At 39.3% G+C, this 20,541-nt stretch overlaps 1 protein-coding gene across 1 annotated transcript in view; it reads left to right on the top strand.

The window, feature by feature from the left end:
- LOC123245890 (selectin P) overlaps nt 1-20,541 on the top strand; it is a 78,498-nt gene that overhangs the window by 34,907 nt on the left and 23,050 nt on the right. The window contains exons 3-9 of the mRNA XM_044674877.1: nt 7,585-7,654; nt 11,083-11,472; nt 14,166-14,273; nt 15,072-15,260; nt 15,922-16,107; nt 16,834-17,019; nt 18,089-18,274. Coding sequence (XP_044530812.1) covers nt 7,585-7,654; nt 11,083-11,472; nt 14,166-14,273; nt 15,072-15,260; nt 15,922-16,107; nt 16,834-17,019; nt 18,089-18,274 — 1,315 coding nt within the window. The remainder of the gene's footprint in view (nt 1-7,584; nt 7,655-11,082; nt 11,473-14,165; nt 14,274-15,071; nt 15,261-15,921; nt 16,108-16,833; nt 17,020-18,088; nt 18,275-20,541) is intronic.

Genomic DNA, 20,541 nt, shown 5'->3' with positions numbered 1-20,541 from the left:
CCAACAAAACCCAAACAATCCAAGCAGGATCTGCAAAGGAGAAATGGTAAGTTGAACATTCTCTTTTCTTGTGGGAAATGAATTGTTTTGGCTAGAGGAAGTGAAAGTCAGGATGATGGAAGATTCATTCAGTGAGGGAGAAAGTAATAATAGTCTTGTACATTTTGTATAGCACTTTCTAGCTGAGTGATTTTACATCATCTCATTCTTCCCTTTAGTCACCCTGTGAGACGGTTTTATTTCCATTTTTTCAGATTGGGGATGAGCTCAGGGAGTTTACTTGATTTCCCTGAGAATACAAAATGGGCAGATGACAGAACCTGGTTTAAGTCTGGTGCCCTTTTCTCTGGACCATTGTGGGGTATGTAATTTGTTCTCCCCAAATTCTCAATAGAACTGGCAACCAGGTCTCTGTATATATACTGAGGTATCCTTTTCAGTACAGTATAGTTTAATGGGATTCTTGGTGGCTATATAAGGGCAGAGCCCTGACTAAATGATATCTAGGTCCCAGCTCTCCCGTTCCTGTCCTCTAAGGGGTAGCATCATATCCTGCTATATATACTTCATTTCTTTGAGACCGTATTAATTAAAACTTCTTTTAAAGGATAAGGATTAGATTATAATTCCACTGGCTAAGGGAATTCCTAGATGGGGAAACTCCTTTTCTTGATGTTCGTTACAATTTCTAGAATTCGAGTTCTTTAAAGTGCTGACATTAAGTGACATGCTTAGGTAATAGCTGTGTGACCCAGGCCAAGGCATTTAAACTTGTTTGCCTCAGTTTCCTCATTTGTAAAATGAGCTGGAGAAGGAAATGGCAAACCACTCCAGTAACTTGGCCAAGAAAACCCCAAATGGGGTCACGAAGAGCCAGACATGACTGAAGCAAATGAATGACAAACGGGGTCATATAGCAAATATATGTTATGGGCAGGACCTGAACCCAAGTCTTTCTGACTCCAAGGTCAGCTCTCTATACTCTTTGCCATGCTGACTCTCATTCCTCTTTCTACCTAATTTATTGTGAGGATCGATAAAATAACAATGGATAAAAGTATGTGTATATATAAGTTATATATATATATATATATATATATATACACAAATATTTTGAGGGAAGTATTGTGTTCCATGATTTAATAGACAAAGGGGACTCCTCGTATAGAAATTTCTTCCATTGATACAGATCATCAATTCCTCTGCAACTTACCGACTTGGTTATTTGGTGCCTTGTGTCCATGATCACACAGCCCAGGTCACCCTGATTCCAATGTGGTTCCTTTATCCACTAAGCCAAACCATCCCTCTAGATCATCTGGTCCAAATAATCTGTGAGAACCACTGGCTTTAAAGAAAGGCTGTGTGCTAAGAAGAAAAGAAGGTTAGACTTGAGATCTGGGGTGCGAATACTGCCAATGATACTTCCTAGTGATGCGAGCAAGAATGATTCATCGAATCTCTCAGAGCCTCAGTTTCTCCACCTGTAGACTGAGGTTGATAATACCTTCGTTGCCTTACTCACAAGGTCAGAAGATTATAAGATTAAAGATTTAAATCTGGAAGGAAATCCAGAGGCTTTGTCCCTCATTTTACAGATGAGAACACTGAGGTCTAAGAAGACTGACTTACATCTGAGAATCAAATGCCATTGCTCTCTATTATTATAGATAATATCTAATAAGTAAAGACATGTAATACTTTCAAAGCATTCCAAAGGCCAAATTATCTGAAATGTTATACACCTCAGGGGTCTCTAATCAGCAAATGGGGAACTATCGATAGATCCAATAAATCTCCAAACCAGTTATCATAGCCATGCTTATCTTTCTGGCTTGTCATCCCTACTCTGTCCCTCTCTCACCCCCACTGATTTGTTTCCAAGGATTTTCAGTAGGGAAAGCAGCATAGCCAACAGCTATCTCCCCTTCCCCTGTCTGCTCCAGGACTCCCCGGGCAGTACCCGCTCCTGCCCCAAGCTCCAGCCGGGAATTTTGCTGTCACTATCATTCTCTGTCTTCCTTTCCTTGATTCTCTATCTCACCAACTGTCCTCCCACTCTCATCCCACAGGACTGCTCCCAGCCCCCAGTGATCTCAAGGCCATCAGGGGAATGAAGAATAGAGATTCTCTAAAGCAATAAAGAAATCACCCTGCCTAAGGAGATAGAGGATCTGGGTCAAGATCCATCTCTTATGTGTATGTGTACACACATACACATATATACAAACACACTACCTGTGTGACTATGGGCGTCACAGCCTTCCTAGATCTTAGTTTCCTCATCAATAAAATGAGGAGGTTGGACCAGATGGTCTTTGAACCCACTCTCCCATCTTGGATCTGTGATTCTATGATCCTATGGGACTCTAATGCCAAAGAAATGACCATGCAAAAGTTGGCTCAATGATGCCCAAATTAGGTAGTAGAAAAAAATGTAATGTCCTTTATTTTGGGGGCAGCTAGGAAACTCAGTGGATTAAGAGCAAAGCCTAGAGGTGGGAGGTCCCAGGTTCAAATCTGACCTCAGACACTTCCTAGCTGTGTGACCATGGCAGGTCCCTTAATCCCCATTGCCTACTCTTTACTTCTCTTCTGCCTTGGAATCAATACACAGTATTGATTTTAAGACAGAAGGTAAGAGTTTTTAAAAATAAAAATAATAAAATCATATCTCTTTTGGAACCAAGGAAGGTATGGATTGGGGCTTTCTGTGAATTTTGGATATAGGTATACCAAAGAGAGACATTTAAACATATTTGTTTATATGTTTATATCCATCCAGAGAATGTTCATCGATTTTGAAAACTATTTAAATCATTTGATAAACATCTGGCTTCTTTCTTTGTGCAAGCTTGACAAAAGCCATTATTTATAAGAGCCTTGGCAGCTAGTGTTGATTTTATATTTTTCACTCAATTCAAAGGTGATTTTTTTTCCCTTTCTACTCTCATCTTTTTTTCATCAGTATCTTTTAGATGGGGACTTAGAGTCAGGAAGTCATGAATTTGAATCCTGCCTCAGACACTAACTGGGTCAAGCCATACAAGTCACTTAACCACTCAACCTCAGTTCTCTCTAAATGTCCCCTCCAAGGAGAACAACAAGATGTGACTTTTTTTTTCCTTATAAAATAAATTTATCTATCTACATCCCAAAAGCAAAAATGCCTGGAGCTAAGAAGTGGAAAGTGTTAACTTCTACTTTTAACTCTATTGGAAAGCAGTTATGTGGTCTGAGGCAAGTCCCTTAACTTCTGTGTGTCTCGGTTTCCTGATCTGCAGAGTGGAGATAACTTACATTAATATCCTGCTTTTTAAGTTCACAAAGTACTTTCTTTTCTACAGTTATGCAGGGTAGATAATCCAAATACTATTATTATTTCCATTTCTGTAATGGGGACACTGAGGTTAATGAAGATTAAATGATTTGCCCTTCAGTAACTAACTGCTATAAATATTTGGCATGCATTAGAAGTGAGAGGTAGCCAGCTGGCTTCAGCTTTTAAAGCCAGGAAGACCTGAGTTCAAATCCTGTCTCTGACACATAATGACTGGGTCACTATGAGCAAGTCACTTAAATATTCAGAGCCTCTAAGCAATAGGTAGCCAGTTCTGGAATCAAATCTGATCTTATACTCTTACCAGCTATGAGACCCTGGGTTGATAGCTGACATGGTAAATGACAAGTCATTTAATCTTGTTTGCCTCATTTTTCTCATCTGTAAAATGAGCTGAAGAAAAAAAGGGTAAACTACTTCAGTGTCTTGGCAAAGATAATCCCAAGTTAGGTGGTGTAGTGGAGAGAATGCCAGGACTAATGTCCAGGAAGACTCACCTTCCTTAGTTCAAATCTAGCCTCAGAATATCTGAATAGTTTGAGAATATATCTAGACTTGGTTCCAATTTGAACTGAATGAGGATTTTAATGTTGTGGTTCAGTTCATTATTCAATTTTTTAAAAAAAACTTAACCTTTTCTGCAGAACACTATCAGAGTTCTTTTCTTGTTTGTTTCAAGTCTTTGTTTTCACATTTATGTAAGAATTTTTGTGTGACTTCTTTTGTAGGTTCATATTAGAATTTATTCTGAGGCTCCCTGAAGCATGGATTTAGAAGGCTAACTTATGTTAGAGGTAAATTTGGTAGCGAAAGAATGAGGGGCCTAACCAAGAATATTTTACTATGGCCCTGGACCCATGGTTAGTTAGCTTCCATTCTCATAAATGAACATTGAATCCTTGAGCAGGAGAAATGGGATTTGGTAACTGGTTGGCTGGCACATTTTCACATAGGGATTAATGGAAAAGGAAGGTCAAATGAGAAATGGGAAGGGAAGGAAGGAATTACCTGCTTTTTGCTTGGCATATAATTGCCTTAATTTTTTTTTGCATGGTAGATTGATTAGAAAAATACCTACTTTCCTGGAAACTTTAGACCCAGAAATATAGGAATAGAGCACCATTTTTGCATAATCACCCCAGTTATATTCTACTCTTCATGATCCCACTTGGGGTTTTCTTGGCAAAGATACTGGAATGGTTTGTCATTTCCTTCTCTAGCTCAATTTATAGTTGAGGGAATTGAGGCAAACAAGGTTAAGTGACTTACTGAGAGTCACACAGCTAGTAAATGTCTGAGGTCACATTTGAATTGGGAAAGATAAGTACTGGCACAGTGGATAGAGCACCATCACATTAAACATTTTTTTCCAGACTCATGATTTCATCAGGGTAGGGAATATGTTATATGGAAACACAGGAATACTCCTGTGCAGATGGACAATTTTTCCAAAACTTGAACTCACAGAAGGTTGTCTGGGGCACTGAGGGATAAATGACTTGGTTGTGGTCAGATTGTATATTAGAAATGGGACTTTCATCTAAGTCTTTACTCGACACTATATTGCCTCTCAATTACTTCCAAAATGGGAAAAAATTAGTTACAACTTCAATCAAAGAACATTAGATATTTCCTTAGCCTAAACTTATGATCTATATAATGCCTGTCACTTTTTCTTGGGTACTGAGTACAGAAAATTATTATAATCAGCACTGGTAAAAACAACCCAATAATAACCAAGTAAGAGAACTCAGAGGAAGATAAGGCACCATTGAGGAAATTCCTATCTGTGAATTTCCTGTGAAACAAACCAACATTATTAATCAAAACATTTTAACATGCCCAGTACCTGACAGAAGACCAGAGGTCAAGCTATAGCTCAGGCTCCAAGTTATAAAAATATGATCAATCCTTATCTGAACTGTTAATAGGAAATCATTAAATGCAAATATGTAACCTTTTCTTGACACACAGTTTTTTTAAAGAACTTTCAGCTCAACTTATATACTCTGAGCATTTGGAAACTTAACGGTTTCCGATAATAATTTAGCCTAACACATTCCTGTTGGCAGCCCCTTGTAATAATCTTGACCAAAATGGATGGTCAAGGGTGTTTCTGGGGCCTCAAAACAGTTTTTTCTTCATTTGTAACTAGAGGTTTCCTGGAGTCCACTCAGTCTTCTAAGAGCCAATAGTTAAATTTTAAGTGTGAGCATTTACATTTTAGAAATTGACAAAGGCCACAGATCAATGTTTCATTTATTATTTTGTTGATTATACAAACTTAAGGAAATTATGGAGAAAATGTTAATAATGATGATTAAATTTAAAAGTGTGTTATAGACAAACAAACAAACAAACAAACAAACAAACAAACAAACAAGCTAAGAAATTGGTGAGGAAAAGGCAAGAGAAACAACCCTAAGTAGATGGCTTCAGTTGGCCATCTCATAAGTGTCAGAAGGCAGTAGGAAGAGCTATGGAGAGTTTCTGTAAATCAGTCCCAAGTAGCTCAAAATATTGTAACTCACTAATATAGCACATGGTTGGGACATTCCTGGTAGTCCACCATCTTGCTTGTGATTCTCAATGGTTCTAATTTTTAATACGATGGGTACCAAGGACAGAGTGTAGAGTGTAAAGATTAAAATTAATATACAATAACTAAGTATTAAATTTTTAAAAGTTTATTAATAACAACTAAAGTAAAGAAAAAAAAGCTAGCTAACCAAGCTACGATCTTGGGGGGGAAAGAGCCAGAGGTGGAGCTACAGCCAACTATATACAAAACATGACCACATAACATGGTAGAGAGATTAAAAGGAATTTTGGGAAATACCAAAAGAATTCTGGGGAATGTAGTTCAAAGGTACAAAATTCTCTAATTATACAAGAGACAGAAACTCCTGTGTTAGCCAGTCCCACCAGAGGACTGAGGCTGTCTCTGAAGATGCCTTTATTAACCTTCTTAAGTTACTTAAGTCACTTCTTAAGCAATGGGAGAAAGGTGCCTTAAGGCAAGTCATGGAAACTACCAGCCAATAGTCCTTTCTTCACTTGTGTTATCAAGCCCAACTTTGAAGAATAAAATCTAAGAATGAGGCAGAGAAGACATTATTATTTGCATTGTTATTCATTATCTCCATCATCATTAACATATATCAATGGAAACATTATCATTGTCATGAATAATAATAATAATATCTGGGGGCAGCTGGGTAGCTCAGTCGATTGAGAGTCAGGCTAGAGATGGGAGGTCCTTGGTTCAAATCTGGCCTCAGACACTTCCAAGCTGTGTGACCCTGGGTAAGTCACTTGACTCCCATTGCCCACCCTTACCACTCTTCCACCTAGGAGCCAATACACAGAAGTTAAGGGTTTAAAACATTGATAAGAATATCTACAATGATAGCATTAATAGAGCACATTAAAGCTTTTGAATTTGGACTAGAAATGTGATATTTTTAGTATAAGGAGCTCCCAGTGGAAAAAATCCCTCTACCCTTGATGCTAGAGCTTTCCTTTTAAGACTGTCTCCAATTTATCCTGTATATATTTTGTTTCTATCCATTGGCATGTTGTCACCTCATTTAGACTGTGAGCTCTTTTAGGACAGAGACTAACTTTGCCTTTCTTTTTCTCTTAACACCTAATACGATATGGAACATGCTTAGCATATGAAAGTTGACTTGGTAATTACCAATTCATATCAATGCTATTCTGTATTTTATGTATTATCAGGTTGCCAGGGGGTTCTAAGGTTTAGTGATTCACACAGCTAGTACCTGTCTGAGGCAGCACTTGAATCCAAGACTTCTAACTAAGAGGTCAGTCAGCTCTCTTTTCTGCGTGTCAAGCTGCCTCTTAAAAGTTTTCCAAATACTTTCTATAGCTTTTTAAAGGCAAGTACTGCAGTATTATTATCCCTCATTTGCAGATATGGAAACTAAGGTTCGGGAAGTTGAATGTCTTAGCAGTAGTCAGTCAAAAGGTATCAGAAGTGAAATCTGAACCCAGATCTTCAAAATTCCCAGTTCTATATAGTATTCACTACTCCATGCTATCTCTTCCCACTCTCTACCCATTGTTAATTTGAGCTCTGTGAAATACTGAGAATGAACTAGGCTAAATGTGACTAACTGGACCTGTATTTGTGTGGTGCTTCTCAAAAGTATCAAGAGATCAACTTTAAGCTGCCTGTTGTTGATTGAATAAGTGACCTAAAGGGAAGTTTTTGCTTTCAGGTTTGCTATCTAGAACCCTTCTGGAATATAAGATTTCGGAGGACAATATTTGGCACTGCCTTGATTTCTGGTAAGTTTTAGCACTGACTTTTCTCAAGCCATAAATGTTTTGGGGGCTAAACCTGGAGTCAAGTGGGAGAATTCAAAAAAGTGGGAGAGAATTGCCTCAACAAGAAATGCTAGGGGGGCAACTGGGTAGCTCAATGGATTGAGAGCTAGGCCTAGAGACAGGAAATCCTAGGTTCAAATCTGGCTTCAGACACTTCCCAGCTGTGTGATCCTGGGCGAGTCACTTGACCCCCATTGTCTAGCCCTTACCACGTTTCTGCCTTGGAGCCAATATACAGGATTGATTCCAAGTCGGAAGGTAAAGGTTTAAAAAAAGAAAGAAAAAAGGGAGGGGAAATGATACAGGCAAAGATTTCTGGAGGACACACATACTGAGGAAGACCTGAATTCAAATCTTTTCTCAAACACTGACTAATTGTATGACCCTGGGCAAGTCACTTTAAACCAGTTTGCCTCGGTTTCCTTATCTGTAAAAAGAGCTGGAGAAAGAAATGGTAAAACATAACTCTCTCTCTCTCTCTCTTCTCTCTCTCTCTCTCTCTCTCTCTCTATATATATATATATATATATATATATGTATATATATATATGCATATGTATATGAAATTACAAAATTGCTCTGCCATATTGGGACTTGCAATAATGAACCCTCTGTGTTGTATTGCAGAAGTGTGAACTTAAGAAGGAGCCAAAACCTGGCTAAAAACAATGATGACCTGAGGGGTTGGGGCTGCCTGGAAAGAAGCCTTATAAAACAGGAAAAGGAGCTGTTTCCAGGCCTGATTACTTTCATTGTTTCCCTTTTCCAGAGGGAGCCTTCTTTTTCTGTCTTTGGGACAGATTCCACTGGACACAAAATAGTAACTTGCATGGATGGCCCTTTAGACGTTTCAAAGTACTGTCCTCAGTCCTTGCCTCATCTGGTCACTCTCCTACCCCCCAAATCTTCTAAGGATCAGGAGGGATCAGACCAATTTCCCTCTTACGGACGAGGACATATTATGCAGAAAAGTTAAATGACTTTCCCAAGAAAGGCAGCTGAATCTACTGAAAAGAGCACTGGACTCAGAACCCAGGAGTCTGAATTCTAGCCCTGACTCTGATTTTTAAACCTGTTTCTTTGGACATATTTCGAATGATCATTTCCTCCCCAGATCATACTTGGCATGGGTTGGGAATAAGAACAATGCTACAAAGATGTCGTTGTTGGGTTGAATAAGCCTTTTTTGATTGCCTGTACCTGAGATTACCAACAGATGACAATGAGACCCAGCAGCTCTGATTTGGGACTGGGGATTGAGCTACAACCCATTTCTAGGGGAAGGAAGAGTGTCTGCACCCAGGTGTTTCCTTCAAACAAAATACATACCTAACGTTTGCAGAAGCAAGGGGAGAAATCATAGTAGGAGGATAGTTAGAAACCAATGGATCCATTTAATCTCATCAGGATTCAGCAGCTCCATAACAATTATGGGCAGGAGAGGGGTGGATTGAATGATCTCTCAGGTCCAAAGTTCTAATATTAATTTATTTTAAATTATGCAAACAATTTACTAATATGAAATGATTTAACTTCCTGTCTTGAAATGCAAATTTTCTCATCTCTTTTTTTTTAAACCCTTAACTTCTGTGCATTGGCTCCAAGGCAGAAGAGTGGTAAGGGTGGGCAATGGGGGTCAAGTGACTTGCCCAGGGTCACACAGCTGGGAAGTGTCTGAGGCCAGATTTGAAAACTTTCTCATCTCCATTCCATCTCACCTATATAGGTCCCTTTGGATAAAAATGTTGTATAAATTCTGGCTATCACATTTACAAATCAAGTGATGATAAGCCTCTTGAGCCCCTCCAGTACTGGTACCAAGATAACCCTGAATGGGATCATCAAGAGTAAGACACAATTGAACAACAATAAAAGGCCATTGGAAAGGTCCAAAAGACAAGAGTGAAAAACATGGAGAGAGAGGGATTGCTTCATACAATAGATTGTATAATGAGCGGAGAGAGTGCTGGATTTGGAGACAGAAAGACCTAACTATTTTTCCAGTCTCCGATACTTATATTAACTATGTAACCCTGGGCAAATCACTTAACCTCTTGTGAGAATTAAATGAAATAATATATTTCAAAAGCTTTGCAAGCCTCGAAAGGTTGTAGAAATGGTAGCTACTATTATTATGTAACAGTTCCCAGGAGAAGAAATTGTAATAAGATATGCTGATTGCCTTTTTAAAAAAAAAAAAAAAAGAAGACATCCTTTCTTTCTGTCTCTGTAACAACTCTAAGACAGAAGAGTAAGGGTTAGGTAAGCAAGGTTAAGGGACTTGCCCAGGGTCATGTAGCTAGGAAGTCTCTGAAGCCAGATTTGAACCCAACTCCCCCTGATTCTAGGTCTGGCTACCTAGCTGCCCCTTTATTACTTTTTTGGGCAATTAAATTTTTTGGATGAACTCTAAGAATTTGAATACTCTTCTTTACCTACTGACTTCTTTGACTTCCTCATAAGTCCCAATTAAAATCCTGTCAGGGGTCACCTAGGTTGTTCAGTGGATAGAGTGTTGGGTTTGGAGTCAGAAAAACCTGAGTTCAAAACTGACCTCAAATACTTATTAGCAGCGTGGCCCTGGACAAGTCATTTAACCTTGTTTGTCTCAGTTTCCTTCTCTGTAAAATGAACAGGAAGTAGAAATCATAAAATACAACTAAAGAACAAAAACACCAAAATATCTTCTATAGGAAACCTTTCCCAGACCCTCTTACTTCTTCTAATAGCTTCTTTTTCTCATTTCCTATTTATTTTGCATATAGTTTATTTTTACAGATTTGTTTGCTTGCTGCTTTCCCTACTCAGTCGTGAGCTCCTGGAAGGCAGGCACTATCTTTTGTCTCTTTTTGTATTCCCAGTGCTTAGCACACAGTAGGTATTAATAAATGTTTATTGACTGGCTGCAAACAAGAAAGTTGCATATTTGTATTTTCTTAATTTAGCAGGACAAGAAAGAATAGGATTTCATTGATATAGAGAACTTCTAGGTGTAGGAACTCCCTTAAAAAATGCAGGTTGGCATCGTCACTGCATCTTCTAGTCATGGAGGGTTTCTTTGGGGTTAAATGACTTGCCCAAGTTCACACAGCCAATATGTCTCAAAGGCAGACCTTAAACTCTGATCTTCCATGGGTTGAGGGTAGTCCTCAAAGTTTTAATTTCACATTGGTTGCTTTTTTTAAAAATGTATAATGATTTTTCTCCATGTTGTCTGTGGGGTATGTGTGAGGGTGTGGTGGTTATAGAAATTTTGATTATTAATCTTCTGGACATAAATTCTGTTGACTGACTCTACTAGTTTCTGAGTATGTGTCTATGTTTGTATTTATTGTTCTATTCCCCCCCTTTAAATATGTGAATCTGCTTCTCCCACTCCTTTATATCAGCTCTGATTTCTCAGATACAAGTGGAAAGCTGGACATACCATTACAGTGATCAGAAAGCATATTCATGGAATGCTTCTCGAAAATTTTGTAAGGCTTTTTATACAGACTTAGTGGCCATTCAGAACCAAAATGAAATTGCATACCTCAATAATTATTTGCCCTACTACCCTCATTATTACTGGATTGGGATCCGGAAAATAAATAATATTTGGACCTGGGTGGGGACCAACCGGACCCTCACCAAAGAGGCTGAGAACTGGGCAGAAAATGAACCCAACAACAAGAGGAATGACCAGGACTGTGTGGAGATCTACATCAAGAGTCCTTCTTCTCCTGGGAAGTGGAACGATGAGCCGTGCATGAAAAGAAAAAGGGCATTGTGCTACAAGGGTAATGATGTCTATTTCTTATAAATTTTGGTTTGTTGGACTAAAAAAAAAATTAGTTCCTTGAAACCAGTATTAAACATGGCCCCTGCCCATAAGAAGTTTATAAACTAGTTAGGAAGATAAGCCACAGGTATATGAAATGATAATCATTTGAAGTGTACAGTTTTAATAGTGCCGTAAAGACTTCTTGAACAGCTATGAAAGATTAAGATTTGGTGGATAGTGTCTTATTTTTGACTCTCATCAGTGCAGAAAGAATGAGCAAAAATGAGTGGATACTGTAGCAGAAGGGAATCAGAGAAGAAAACTTCTTAGATATTAAAGTTTTGAAATAGGCTACAAAAGAGAAATGCAGCAAGTAACTTCTTTCTCCTTAGAAATACTTAATAATTGAATAGGTAGCTCCTGGTCTGAAAGAGACAAGGGATGGTCCTACTTGGAGAGGAGATGGGCCAGAGAACTCTGTAATTTTGTGACCAAGAGGAACCCAGAATCATTAAGATACCATGATTCCCTGCCTCCAACCTTCTTCTCATGCTAATCCTTACACTCAGAATGTCTTTCTCTATCCATCCTTTTCTAACATCCCCTCCCAGCTCCACCTGTTGACATCCTATCCATCCTTGAGGCCTCAGGCCAACTGCCATCTCCTACATGAAGCCTACTTTGAGTTCCTCAGCTGGAAAAGATTTCTCCTTACTTGACTTCATAGACTTCTTTTTTTGTTAAACCCTTTTGTTAAATACTGTGTATTGGCTCCAAGGCAGAAGAGTGGTAAGGGCTAGGCAACGGGGATTAAGTGACTTGCCCAGACTTCATAGACTTCTTACTGAGAGTTTCCCTCCCTGCTTCCTTAGAATGAACAAATATTTGGTAAAGATGAAGTATGAAAATGACTGGGGCCAGCACAATCCTGTCCTGCTCCCAATTAATATTCTGCTAAAGAAATCCCAACACTGTCTGTTCCTTCTTACAAACCATCCCAGTTCCCATCCACCATCTCCATTCCTCAGTAGACCTCAGGCCACATGAAGGCATGGCTGAAGTTCAGTTCATATCCTGTTCTATTCACTTATCAAAACTACTTATCTATTAAAATTAGTCATAGGGGCAGCTGGGTAGTTCAGTGGATTGAGAGTCAGACCTAGAGACAGGAGGTCCTAGGTTCAAATCTGACCTCAGACACTTCCCAGCTGTGTGACCCTGGGCAAGTCACTTGACCCCCATTGCCTTCCCTTACCACTCTTCTGCCTTGGAGCCAATACACAGTATTTAACAAAAGGGTTTAACAAAAAAAAGAAGTCTATGAAGTCAAGTAAGGAGAATTTCTTCCAAGATGGAAGGTAAGGGTTTAAAAAAAAATTAGTCTTAGTCTCAGCCATTTGAGTTTTGTGAGCTCAGAATCCTGAGCCATCTCCTAAACCTGCACTTTCCCTCAAAACTATATATGTTTTAAATATCTTATTTGATCTCTTTATTGTCTCCATACAACATGTTTGTCATAAGCTTGAAATAACACTATTACTGATATGGTGCTATTGGCTTGAGTCAATCTCCTTTGCTTGTCTATACCTGAGGTTGCCAACAGATGACCATGAAACCTAGCAACATTTTTTTGGTCTGGGTACTAAGCTACAACCATTTCTGGGAGAAGGAACAGTGTCTGCTCCCAGGTGATTCATTTGAATAGAACATATACCTAATGCTGTGTGAAGTTAGGGGAGGGACCACATCCAAGGGATGGCAGTAGCATCTCAGACTTAGAAGCAGCGGCTCACATTTATACAGAACTTGGATATTTATAAAGAACTTTTCCCATATCAAACTTGAGAAATTGTGTGAGTCTTCTCACCCCATTTTATAAATAAGGAAATAGAGCTTCAGAAAAAGTGTATAACATTCATAGAAAATGGGTACCAGTTTAGAACCAGAAGGGCACTTCTAGGTCGATTAGTCCGACCCCTTCATTTTATAGATGAAGATACTGAAGGTAAAGAAGTTTGCCCATGGTCACAAGTATCAGAGATAAAATCTGAGCCCAAATCCTGTCTACCAGCATCATATCATATTAAGGTCAAACACACTCTTTTCTTTCAACCTTGTTTTCCAACTATCAAAGCTACTGTCACTTGGAGCCTGGAAGGGGCTCACAGAAATCCCAAACCCCAACTTGTAAACTCGCCTTGATTAAAAAAAAAAGAATAAGAGCATCTGGTGTTCCAGAACTTGTACTCTATTTCATTGGCAACAGGATAGGACACTAAGATCAAATACCCTGTTGAAGACAGTCAAATAGAAATGATGGTTTTTCTTTCTGGGATCATCAGAGAAATGGGGAAGAGGAGAGATAAAAACTTCTTGGGCTTTGAGAGTGAACTTATCGTTTAGGCTGTCTGGTGATTTGTTCTTTTTCCCAACATCCTTTTGGAGTAAGCCAAGACTAAAAACAGTTTTGTTTGAAAACTGTTATTTATTTCATTCAGTATAGTCTTTATGCTCTGGCAGGCTTTTGGTGCGACTCCACCTGGGGTTGTTGGATCTCTGGATTCCACTCTATCCTTCAGTTGTGACTATATAAGATGAGTCAATCCTATCAATGCAATTTTTGTGTCAGAGGCTCCTGGAATTAAGAATTCACTTTTTAACATTTCTTTCACAAGTGCCAATGAGTCTAACCTACCTGTACCCACATAGCCTCCTGTAAACCTTTATCCTGCAACCAACATGGAGAGTGTATTGAAACTATTGGGAACTACACCTGCTCCTGCTTCCCAGGATTTTATGGACAGGAATGTGAATACGGTAAGCAGAGTGTTCCATTGAATTCTATTCCATCCATTATCATCTCGTACATTAGCAATGATAGGCAGAATACCATGAAGTCATTGGTGATGGAAAACTACCAACAAACAGGTTGATTGGGCTCAGGGCTGCGAAATAGATACTTAATACTCAAACAAGCAGAATGTTTTTCAATTACTAAAGACATTTCCTTCTAATATCTCTCTGTGGCTTGAAGAGGTAGATCAAGAAAGACAAAAGGAAAAAGGGAAAAAAAGGAAGCAAATGAAGGAGATCAAATGATCCCTTCTATAATGGAAGGCGGTAAGGGAGGGAAAGAGTTAGCTGTATTTTAAAGTATTTTAAAGTAACAAATAAACTAATTAATTTTTTAACTTCCAAGCTAATTCTGCTCATTTCTGAGGCAATGGCCCATAATACGTCTTGAAACGATGATTTTTTTAAAATTATGAAGCCAAGAAAATATGTATAGTAGGTTTACAAGCTGTGGTTGAAAGTCAATGTGAATAAAATGGCCCTGATTTTTTTTTGTATTGGGTACAAGATATCAGTAGATTTTAAGTTACTTCCTAGTGAAGTAATTCCCTTCCTATGCAGGTCCACAACTGTTCTTTAACTTATATTCTTAGACCACTGCCTATAGCACAGAGTAGTTAATTTATTAGTCCAGGATGTGTCAAAAGTCTTCCTGATTCTGAAACCAACTCTTTATCCACTATGTCACACAGCTCCTCTGCTCTAATTTTGTCTTATCTTTCAGTCAAAAATGAGGAGTACTCATGTTGTGTTTTCTTACAGTTATACAATGTAAAGAACTTGACTACTTCCCTAGCAATATGCTCATGACCTGCAACCATCCTCTGGGAAAGTTCTCCTACCAATCCAAATGTAATTTCTACTGCATGGAAGGATATAGACTGAATGGGGCTGACCTACTGCAGTGTTCATCTTCTGGGGAATGGTCAGATGAGGTCCCAGAGTGCTCAGGTGTGTATCTTCCACTTACTTCCCATCTTCTGAACAACTGGAACTTAGGAAGTGATAGAGGTTTCTCCAAAAAACCAAGAAGAATAAGAAGAATTTAGTCTACAGATCACCTAGTCATCAGATGGTAATTTACTGCATAAGATCAGTATTCCAAATCAGTAAGAGAAATATACACTTGAAATTAGATAATATTTTGGACCTCTAATTCTCAAGTAAAAATTTCAGAAGGAGATTCCTTGATGTGTGCTCATTTCAAAACATTAAAAGGAAAGGGAGGAAGAGTAAAAAACCTGGAATCGAGGTAGAGAAATAGCCTATTTCACTTCTATCAGGCAAATTCCTCTCGTCTACTGTCTTCTTATTTAGAAAGAGGGAGGTGGAAATAAAGAGCAAAAAGTAAGAGAGGAGGGAAATACACAATTAATACACATGGAAGGTGTTTTACTAGGTATTTGTTGGATGAATCAATGAATTGTAACTATTGATGTCAATCCACCCAGAGTCTCTAAAAGGCAAATAAAAAAAGAGAGTTTGCATCTTCTCTGCCTATGCATACACTTGTCTGTCCATTTCCTTTCAAGGTACCCAAGGTTAATAGAATAGTATATAACTTTCAAGGGACCTCCATCACTTGATCTCTCACCCATTGCTGTTTCTGTAGTCATTGGGTGCCCAGCCCTGAAGAGTCCTGAACGGGGGAAGATGATCTGCCCTTATTCTTCAATGGAAAACTATCGCCAGTCCAGATGTAGTTTCAGTTGTGAAGAGGGATTTACACTAAAAGGGGTAGAAGTGATTTGGTGTACAGTATTTGGAGTCTGGACAGCCCCAGTGCCACGTTGTGAAGGTGAGTCTAAGCCAGCCATGGAGATGCAATAGCCCACTACTCTTATTAGATCACACAGACAAGGTCTGAGTGGCATCATTGAGTGTAGGCAAGATTTCCATGGATGGAACCTGCTTCCGCCGGCCACTCAGCCCCATCCTTGGGTCTCATAGTCCTCTGGGGCAGTGAGACAGCAGCTGGTTTTAGAAAGACAAAATCCTGGGATATCATGGCAAAAGATAAGAAGTACAAGAGTTAGCTCACCCAGGAGTAGAATGTGGGAACATGGGGAGGAGGGGTGGCTGAATGTTCTAAAAACTTCATATTATTATAGGGAAGAATTTGGACTCAAGGCTCAAATCTGCCCAGAGGGTTACCCCAATTAGTAATAACAGCTAGCATTTAGATTGTGATTTAAAGTTTGCATAAGTGCTTTACAATTATTATCTTATTTGGAACTCACAACAACCTTAGAAGGAAGGTGCTATGAAAACTTCCATTTTACAGGAACTAAGGCAAAAAGAGATTAGGTGACTAGTCCAAGGCCACACTAGTAAGTGTCCAAGGCTAGATTTGAACTCAGGTCTTCCTGACTCCAGGTTCAGCACAACTAGCCAACTGCTTATAGCTTCTATACCTGTAGACTTACTCTTCATAGAGAGATACTCCTCCTCTGTTCTCTCCTTAAATGTACAGTTTTTCTTTTACCTCAGCAATGACCTGTTTATTCTTGGTTGTTCCATGTAGCTGTCCAGTGCCCCAACCTGAATGCCCCTGATGGAGGTGTGATGAACTGCATACACTCACATGCTCCCTTTGCATATGAGTCCACCTGCGAATTCTCTTGTCAACCCACTTATAGGATGAGTGGTCTAGAGACACTCCAGTGCTTGGCATCTGGCCAGTGGACATCACCAGCGCCAACCTGTCATGGTAGGTCTTCTGCTCATCAGCTCCAAGTAGGATCTGAGAAGAAGCTTTTCCCATCATCCCTACCTGGTGGCCCCAGTGTATCCCTCTAGTCATGAATGGGAGATTGTCGAATCACAGCAGGGACTGGTAACATTGCAATGGTGGTGAGGAAGGTGGTAGCAGGCATTCATGGTCATTAGCTCTTGGGAATAGGTCTGGGGGAGGCTGTACTGAGAAGACAGACTAGTTAAAACTATAAGTCAGTCGCATAAGATAGAGCAAGTCTAATCTCGCAGTCTTATCACCTTTCCCATAGCAGATGTTTTATAAATGTGGGTTGAGGGGAAGTTAGGTGGTTCTATGGAAAGGTTCTGTGGCCTGGAGTTGAGAGGACCCAGGTTTGACACTTCCTAGCTGAGTGACCCTGGGCAAGTCACTTAACCCTCTTTGCCTTGCCCTAACCACTCTTCTGCCATGGAACCAATATGTGGTATTGATTCTAAAATAGAAAATGAGAGTTTTAAATAAATAATGAATGAATGAATGAATGAATATTAGTTGAATCAATCTATTTATTTATATTAAACAAGGGATATATTAAAAAGTCTCAGAACCAGTTGTCAAAAGCCAGGTGCAATCTACAAAGAAAGGTCTCACGAATGGCACATTTGTCTGCCCAGGTTATTCCTAAATGAACTGAACTTACTCCCAAATCTAAGATTTGTCTTCTAAGGCATGGTGGGGGGTGTGAAATCTCTGTGTCACTCTCACAAACATAGATATCTAGCATGTTGTATATGGGAAGAATGTGCTTAAACTCCATTATGATGGGGGAGAAAATTTATCATTCTCCAAACAGGAAGAAGAACAAAAACGTCTTCATCCTGTTCTCAGTAGCTCTGCCAATTAGGGAAGAATGCCAAGGTATTTCCCAAACCAACGACATCACAGATCTTTTCATTATTAATGCATTGACCCCCTCCCCCAATGCCTTGCATAGTGCCTTGTAGGGAGAAGGTACATAATAAAAATTTTTATGGGTGTCAAACTGAATGAAGCAACTTATAACAGCGGATGTCTTTTCCATCAGCCATCACGTGTGATCCTCTGGAGGCTCCTGCCCACGGAAGCTTTAATTGCTCCTCGTCTCCGACACAATTTCAGCTCAACTCCCAATGTTCATTCCAGTGTGACAAGGGGTTCGTGCTAAAGGGAGCAAAGATCGCCGAGTGTGACCTGTCTGGAGTCTGGACAGAGTCAGTCCCAGTTTGCCAAGGTAGAGTGAAATTTTCTTGTTTTGTCTTTTTCTCTCAAACTAATGGAAGCATCGTGTCATTATGATAATAATAACAATAGTGCCATTGATGGGGGGCAGCTAGGTTGCTTAGTGGTTAGGGAGCCAGGCCTGGAGACGGGAGGGTCTGGGTTCAAACGTGGCCTCAGATATTTCCTAGCTGTGTGAGCCTGGGTAAGTCATTTAACTCCAATTGCCTACCCCTTACCACTCTTCTGCCTTGGAAATGGTACTTCGTATCCAGTCTAAGACAGAAGGTAGAGGTTTAAAAAAATAATATCATTGACATTTTATGGAGTATTTTAAGATCTGAAAAGTATCTTTTATGGCAGAAGTGCTGTTATTAGCTCTGTTTTATAGATGAGTAAACTGAGATTCAGTTAGAGTGAATGACTGGAGGACCTCGAGGGTCTCTTCCAACTTCAGACCTATGACCCTACAGTTCTATGACTTTGTCTCAACCTCTCTTGAGTTTCTGTAAAATGGGGATAATGATCCCTGCCTTTCTCTCACCTCACATACTAGTTATGACAATCAAACAGTAAAATGCTTTTGAAATACATATTGTGACTGTCATTATGAATCTTTAGTTCCATCTTATAGAAATGATAACTAAGGCATGCCAGGCCTCAGGAAGACTCATTGTCATGAGTTCAAATATGGCCTCAGACACTTACTAGTTGTATGACCCTAGTCAAGTCACTTTACTCTGTTTGCCTTGGTTTCCTCATCTGTCAAATGAGCTAGAGAAGGAAATGGCGAACCACTCTAGTATTTTTGCCAAGTACACCCCACATGGGGTCATGAAGAGAAAAGACACGACTGAAATGACTGAACGACCACCACCATTGGTTCTCCATACAGAAGCCATTTGGCATCAGTATAATATTTTCATTCCTTTATTTTGCCACTTTCCATGATGCCTGGAGCCACTTACATGATTTTTCTGTTTACACAGCTTTAAAAATGAAACCACATCATAGATGCATCATCAAGGGATGGCATGTGGCCTGATGGGAGATGAGAAGCAGTAGTGAGATGATAATTTAGACAAATCTTTGAGGTCCTCAATGGAATTTCAAAGTTATTCTTTCTATCTCCTCACTTTTAAGCAAGTGATTTTTTATTTACCATGGATAGCTCAAAATCCTCTTTCTGACCCAGATTCTCAACTACTGCATCATCCTTGATTCATCAATTCTTAATCCCCTATCCAATCAGTTATAAAATCTTGTCATTTCTGTTTCCACATCTTTAAAAAAAACCATCATTAGTATCAATTAATAATTTATTAATTGTCAGTATCAATTCTAAAAAAGAAGAAAGCAAGGGCTAGGTAATTGGGGTGTGTCACACAGCTAGGAAGTATCTTGAACACAGGTCTTCTTGTTTCCAGGCCTGGTGCTCTCTCCACCATACTACCTACCCTCCCTTTTTCCCATATCTTTTCTATATGTACCTTTATATCTGATCCTATAACTCCCCCCCCCACCCCGTTTAAGCCTTCATCTTCTCCCATCCGTACAATTATAATAGGTTTCTCATTGGATTCTATACCTCAAGCATTTCCCCACTCCAAAGCTGTCAAAATGATTTTTAAGATCTAATCATCTCATCCTCTTACTTTAGGATCAAATCTAAACTTTGTTCAATATTTAAATGTCTTCCCAACCTGACCCCTTCTTTTCTTTCCAGGACTCTCACATGTTATTCCACTCTCCCCACTTTTACAATTCAGCCATATTTCTCTCCATACTCTTCCCCATAGAGGACTATCTCCCAATTCGTTGCCTTTTCAACAACTGCCCCTCTTGATTGGAATGGCCTCCTTCCATATCTCTACTTGTTTGAATTCTTGACTTCTTTCAAGACTCAACTCAAGCCCCATACTTGGCAGAAAGCCTTTCCCAGGTTCCTCCCTCTCCCAGCTTCTATACCATTCTCAATCTAAAGCTGCCTTCCATCTATAGGGAAAGGGGTTCAAATCACATCTCTGTTACCATGTGACTTTTTGGCATGTCCCTTAATTTCCTTGTGCTTAGATTCCTCACATGTAAAATAAAGAGATTAGAATAGAAAAGCTCTGAGATTCCTTCTGACTCTAAATATATATTCCAGCGGGTCTATATTCCCAAATTCCCCAAAATACACACACACACACACACACACACACACACACACACAGAGACAGAGAGAGAGAGAGAGAGAGAGAGAGAGAGAGAGAGAGAGAGAGAGAGAGAGAATATCTA

This window comes from Gracilinanus agilis, chromosome 4 (assembly GCF_016433145.1).
Source record: "Gracilinanus agilis isolate LMUSP501 chromosome 4, AgileGrace, whole genome shotgun sequence".
NCBI classification, from domain to species: Eukaryota; Metazoa; Chordata; class Mammalia; order Didelphimorphia; family Didelphidae; genus Gracilinanus; species Gracilinanus agilis.
The sequence above is the reverse complement of the archived record's forward strand: the minus strand, read 5'-3'. Positions and strand labels throughout refer to the sequence as shown.